The sequence below is a fragment of the Ceratotherium simum genome, chromosome 2, assembly GCF_057802395.1.
Source record: "Ceratotherium simum simum isolate JZ-2026a chromosome 2, ASM5780239v1, whole genome shotgun sequence".
NCBI lineage: Eukaryota > Metazoa > Chordata > Mammalia > Perissodactyla > Rhinocerotidae > Ceratotherium > Ceratotherium simum.
The window spans coordinates 14,087,182-14,093,984 of NC_141901.1; the positions used below are offsets into that span (position 1 = coordinate 14,087,182).

The following is a 6,803-nucleotide window of genomic DNA, read 5'->3' on the forward strand; positions in this document are numbered from 1 at the left end:
GGATCACCTGGTGGTGGTGGGTGTGGGCTACAAGGGTACTAAGAGGTGAGAAGATGATCCTAAAGCAGTGGCAGCAAAAGCTGTTTTCAACTCTACATATCCTTTGTGGTACTTGGTACAAATGTGATGACTGACTATATCTATCACAGTTTTCTAAATGTGAGACCTTAGTGCACTTCCTTTGAAGATAGAGGTAGTGTATTTTTCTTTAATCATAACAATTAGAAAAATTAAAAACTTAGTGACTCCTTTGAGAGGTCTTAGAGGACAACTGGATTTTAAAAAGCTAAGTATTCAGGGCCAGCCCGGTGGTGCAAGCCATTGAGTGTGCGTGTTCCACTTTGGCAGCCCGGTGTTCGCAGGTTCGGATCCCGGGTGCGCACCGACGCACTGCTTGTCAAGCCATGCTGTGGCGGTGTCCTATATAGACTAGAGGAAGATAGGCATGGATGTTAGTCCAGGGCCAATCTTCCTTAGCCAGAAAAAAAAAAAGGGAGGGGGAAGGATTGGCATCGGATGTTAGCTCAGGGCTGATCTTCCTCACAAAAAAAAAAAAAAAAGCTAAGGATTCAATGTCCAAGACTAACTGAGTTTTTCACAGTGAGTCCAGAGACATGGAAGAGAGTTTCACTGGATATCTTTAGGGCCAGAGAACCGAGAGAGAGTGCCAAGGATGTCAAGAGAGACTAGGGAGGGGTCAATTTTACCAAACACTTACATAGCACTTACTATGGGCCACTTTTCTAAGCACTTTACAAATAATAGTTTGATAAATCTGTTAACAATAATTTGTTTAATGCCAACCTCTAAGGTAGGCATTATTATTATTCTCATTTTACAAATAAAGAAACGAGCAACAAATTCATTAAGTCACTTGCCCAAGGTCCCTTAGTGGTGCAACCAGGATTTGAAGCCAGAGTTCCTGAGTCCATGCTCATAACCACTGTGCTTCAGTATTGTCAAATACTATGGACAGGTCGAGTAGACTGAAGTTAGAAAAGGTTTGTTGTTTTGTGGTACAGAGGTAATTAGCAGTCTTACTGAGAGGTTCATGGAATCAGACTTCAGTGAGTTAACATGTGAATGGTGGATGAGAAAGAAAGTGGACCTACCAAGTATAGAGTACTCTCTGAGGAAACTTAGCTGTGCAGCGGACGAGAAAGAACAACTGTTACAAGGTAACTTATGATTAAGAGACGATTGTTTGTTTCTTCTTTGGTGGTTTGATATCTTAAGATGAAATAAATTGTGCTGAGGAAGGGATCTGATAGAGGAGAGGGAGGATATGATTATGGGAATACTGTTCCAGAGGAGATGAAAATGCACGGGATCCAGTCACAGGTGAAAAAATCAACCTTGGATGTCTTCTACCAAGGTGGGAGAGAAGAAAGAAAGCATGGTTGCAGATCTTATCTTAGGAAGGAGTGGACATATTGAACTATGATGAATTTTGGGTTTCTTGTCCTCTACACTAGCTAGCCCTCTCTTTGAAGATATTGATGTCTCCTTCCTGCCACATTCTAGGCTAATGGCTGTGGAAGAAGAATTGAAAAAGGATCATGCTGAGATGCAAGCAGTTATTGATGCGAAGCAAAAAATAATTGATGCACAGGTAAGCAGGCTCTGAATCTAGTAGAAGGCACTTGTTTATAATAACTGTTATTTCCTGACTTACTAGGTGACCCCTTTAAAGTAAATGCCAAGACATGTATTGGAAAATGGGGTCATTAGACAGTTCTCAGCATTACCTTTTGAAGATGAAAAGAGTTTCTATGTGACCTATATTACTTTTCTTTTACTGGTGACAAGTCTATTAACCCAGCAAAGTATCAGCGTGCTTAGTGCAGTTGCTTGATAAATCTCAACCTGGTGCATGATGGAGTTTACTTCTTTCCTTATGGAAAGGAGGGCATTCTCTAAGAGGGTAACTGTGAAAAACTCTAAGAGGGTAACTGCATGTGTCTGGCTTGTGACCTCCACTGACCATTGCTTGGCTGTGATGTTCACGGTCTTGTCAGTCACGTCCACTGTGCCATCAACCTCTAGCCCCAAACAGTAGTGGAACTGCAGGGGAAAGACAGGATTGTAGAAGGTACCTTTCCTTGTTATTCTTTTGGTTCAGGATTTGGCACTGATGCTTGAGATTTGCTTGGCTGCCGTTCTTTGTTGGCACTGTGCTTAAAGAGCCTCTTTTGGTTGATGAAATCAGAACCTGGGCCTCTGCTCACTATAACTTATACCTGTGACACTGATGGCACGATGACTGCTAAGAGCACATCACAGGGACATGATCGATCAGAGCAAAATCCAGGAGGCAGGAAATGTTTCTAATTCCTTTTCATTTTATCAATGCAAAATATAATTGTATTTCTTAGAGTAAAACAAATAACAAAAGGCAGGTGCATTTTTGATAGTGGCTGGTCTAGCCACTGATTGTGTCACCTCCCTGAAGACAACTCAACCAGGTTTGCATTTCTCACCATTAACCATATCACATCCCTAAGTTGTGAAAAAAAGGAGAGCAAGAACTTTATGTTCTACTGTCTTCTCTGCATATCAGCCAGTAGTCAGTCTATGTTAGAGGGCCCAGTATTCTTAAACATGTACTTAACACCTCCAGTCTAGTTTCCTGACAGGGTTAATGTGGGATGGGGTTTATTTTTCAAAGAAATTGGGAGTGAGGCTAAAAGCAGCCGTGGGAAGAATGCTCTATGGGCCTCATACTCCTTCAAACATACTAAACTTGGAAGACGAGTGTGAGTTGTGATGCTCCCTCACCAGCATAGCTCCCCAGAATATTTTAGACTCTTGAGCTCTATAGTTTATGGATCTTGAGACCTAAGAATCAGAAGCAAGATCTGCTGTAATTATCTTACTTGGTCCTTTTTTTTTTTAAACCTTTCTAGGTGGGTGTCCCCAAAGTGAGTGAGGTAAGGGTAGCAGAGACAAGACCGTCTCGTTGTATGTACTAAAAAAATTCATTCCAGAGGGGCCAGCCTGGTGGCATAGTGGTTGGGTTCATGCACTCCGCTTCAGAAGCCTGGGGTTCACAGGTTCGGATCCCGGGCGCAGACCTATGCACAGCACATCAGGCCACCAGTACATGGTGGCATCCCACGTACAAAATGGAGAAGGATGGGCATGGATATTAGCTCAGGGCCAAGCTTCCTCACCAAAAAAAACAAAAAACAAATTCATCCCAGAGGTTTAAGAGAAACAACCTGGATAAAGAAGGCAATTTAGTCAGGAAAACTAGTGTTGATAAGTTTTCACTTTAGGATTTTCAATATGACAATATAAAGCAGGGAGAGTTCTATTAATAAGTACACCAGAAGAGATTTTAGTTCTAATGGGATAAAACAGACAGTTTTAATCATTTCAGCTGGTCTAAAACTGTGTCAGTCTTAAGCAGAGGGAGCTTGGGTGTGTCACAGTCATGGCTGTATGCATACAGTATTTCCGTTTCCTCCGCTGCATGTCAAGACAGCCTCATCTTTAGCTTTGCAGATTTCTACCCCACCCCCGCCCCCTATTTTGACATCTAGGGCAAGATGACTGGGTATGAAGCAGAGTCATAGGCGTAGAACGTGAAAGCAAGGGAGGGAATCAGATTTATCAAGTCTCGAAAGCTCTGGAAAGTAAGGACCTTCTCTCAGTTAACCAGGTGGGTGTCACTGTTCAGAAATGGGAGAAATGTTATCCTCAAAGCATCAGTCAGTGTCAGGCTTGTGGTATGGCTAAGGCAGATAATATTTTGGATCCCTACCTTAAGGCAGTGGTTATCAATTAGTTTTATTCCCTGGACTGTTTTTGGTGGAACCATTGGCACCTTCCATAGATCAATTTCCAGCTGCTCCTACTGACCACTCAACAACAAGGACCACTCTCAGCTAATGGATCAAATCACACTGAGGTTGGCTAGATATAATAAATTACCTGTTCAAACATAGGCATTACTATATAATAAATTATTCTACCAGAGGCCCACTATGGATCCCTAAGACTACTTGGAGAATCCACTAGACCGCATTTTGAAAAACCGCTGCAATAAGAACAGCACAAATCATAAACATTAAAGATAGTTTTTAAAAAATTATAATCTCCTTAAAAGGAAGGTTTCCCAATTCCAGCTGTTGTCTTACTTGATACATTGAAATCCTGTATCAGTAAGTCTTTGAACATCCTTTGGCAAAAGACTGAACATCCTTTGGAAACCTTTGTAATAAATGACTTTTTATATCAGATCCTTTCCTTTGTAAGGATAAATCTTACATCTTAAGTGTTTGATGGAGCAGAGCAGCCCTTCTGGCATCATTTAATAGAATGAAGAAATGTTTGGGGGTGAAAGCTTCCCAGCAAGGTAACCCATACTTTTATGTCCCTGACATCTGCCTTGGTACTGCTGGTAGTAAGAAATATTTCTGAAATGAATGCAGTTGCTTTTCTTAAATTAGAGTTGAGCCCACATTTCTCAAAACACTAAAGGCCAGGTGCCCAGTGAACTGGTTTTCATCTCTTTCAGCAAACCTGTGCCCCTACAGGATAGGCTTCTCCCTGGATTCAGCTTCTCCGTCTCCATTCTAGAGTCAGTTCATGCTCCAAGGCCTGGCCTGGGTCAGCCGCTTTCTAGCTGGAACTGTGAGAGGATGGGCACTCCACTAGTGAGGGCAGAATCACCTGTCCTGGACCTTGTAGCACGGCCATGGGGATCCTGGAGATGGTACTAAGGGATCATTTCTTAAACATCAGCCGAGGGACTGTGCCACCTTTCACCTCCAGGATCTCTCCATGTGACTCAGATGGAGAACAGAAAAGGGCTTCCTCCCATGAGAAGCAAAGCAGCTGCCTAGTTACTGTTGCAAGTGATATCTCCGCTGTGTTAAATTACAGGTCATAAATGGAAATGAGATTATTCAAACAGGCAAGTAAACCCCGTCCGTTCTCTAGCTGAGCAGTTCCCAGCCCTGGCCCAGTGCACTGGCCTCCTACACATTCCAGCTCCTGCGCTCCCCACACCCGAAATCCTTCCTGTCAGGCAGGAGTGATTAGATTGCTTTGCCTTTCAATGCAGGCAGAATCAAAAGGTCAGAGCATCTTTTGCCAACTGAACTTGACTTTCAAAAGTCCCTATTTGATTTTTTTTTTTTTTTTTTTTTTTTTTTTACTTTTTGTTTTATTTTGAGAGGTTGGCATTGGGGGGAGTTACAAAAAGGAGTTTCTCCTCTTGGAAACTTTCAGCTCTTTAGTAGGGGTGTTGCTTGGCTTCAGTTGTTACTTTGTAGGAAATAAATAATCACCATCATTCTTAGCCTTCCATTTGACCCTGTAAGAATCAAATAATTTTTCATGAATGTTGGATAAACTCTGAAGAATCCTGCATTCCTCAGTATTGGGGCCTTATAATTTATCCTAATAGTGAAACATTTTTTCTTTTTTAATCATTTTAAGATTTTGCCAGTTTGTTTAGAGATCATTCCTAACCATAGGAGGGAAACATCGTATTTGGCTCCCATCCCTTGTTTTCTGGTAACCACTGACCAACCCTTACCTACTGGCTTTTAAAAGATCTATACTTGTTATCCCAGTAAACTCCACTGCTATCATTTTTTTTAGTTATTATTTTTTAAAAAGCCTTGCAGATCTTTCTTTCTTTGTTGCCTATCCTTGAAACAAGTTATCTTCCCAAAGTAAAAAGCCTCTTATACTAGATTAGTGGTTAGTTAATAATGCTGATTTTCTATATCTTACCATCTGAGCTCTCCATGGGGGAAAGGAAGAATTTTTTTTAGTGATAATAACAAGTGTGAGCTAGTTTTTTTCACACTTTTGAAACTATGACCACCAGCACTGCTGCCATGCCGATCCCCGCCCCACTGCCAAAGTAGGAGGTTGAAGGGAAGTGTTACTTGATGCTGCTGTTGGATAACCTTTACCTAAATTTTCTGCCAAGGCGGTTGCATTCACTCTGCATCCTCCCGGCAGCAAGTTTCCCAGGAGAGCAGTGCTGCATGCATACAGCCCTGTATAACTACTGCTTTAATAGCACGGAGCAGCATCAAACCCTCGGCCCTTATACGTCCTCTCTGAACCTTACCGTGACTGACCTTACTATGATTTTCCCTGGGTAAATTCAAAAACTCCCAGGGTAGGAAAGCTCCTTTTGGCTGTGGGGGTTGTTCCTCGTGTACTATTTTCTTTTTAATTTTATGAGCTTAGGTAAAGACTGTCCTTTTCAGCGTTAACTTGTTTTCTGAAAAGTAACAACTTTATGTTGGAAAGATTCTGGAATGATTTACCTAGCTGCTGAAGCTGAGATTAGGGTTTCTCTCCTAATCTTTGTGAAACTGATAATATTTTGATGGGATGATTTTTTCTTTTTTAATTTAGATGAGCCTACTTTCCTTTAGATTGCCTTTTCTTTTTTTTTTTTTTGTTCTTTTTTCCCTCTTTTTTTTTTGTGTATTCAACAATCTTTGTTCCCAAAATATTGGTTTTAACGCTTTTTTTTTTTTTCAGAGACTCAAAAGTATAATGAAAGCTGTCTCCTTATTGAGCAGTTTTCCTGGAGTCACTCTGAGCTGGAATGAGTCTAGGAGCTTGTGTTCTCTGTCTGTTTTCATGTGTTATGTTGATGGCATCCCCCTTCGGCCACATCTCCCTCCCCATATCAAATAACTCCTTGGTCTGAGCTTTGGGCTGCTTTTCCCCCTCTTGCTGTTGCATCCTCACTTTGTTGGTGACTATAAACTGCCACCATGTATTGTTTTAATTTTGAGCACAATGTGAATTCTTTCCCAATGTGA

At 41.4% G+C, this 6,803-nt stretch overlaps 1 protein-coding gene across 9 annotated transcripts in view; it reads left to right on the forward strand.

The window, feature by feature from the left end:
- The window catches only part of RASAL2 (RAS protein activator like 2), a 397,309-nt gene that overhangs the window by 379,546 nt on the left and 10,960 nt on the right, over positions 1-6,803 (forward strand). For 5 of the 9 annotated variants that reach the window (XM_014783389.2, XM_087438356.1, XM_014783386.2 and 2 more), the window contains 2 exons: positions 1,525-1,612; positions 4,891-4,921. In XM_014783389.2, the coding sequence (XP_014638875.1) occupies positions 1,525-1,612; positions 4,891-4,921 (119 nt within the window). The remainder of the gene's footprint in view (positions 1-1,524; positions 1,613-4,890; positions 4,922-6,803) is intronic. The other 4 variants (XM_004425002.3, XM_004425003.3, XM_014783387.2 and 1 more) reach the window with 1 other exon arrangement.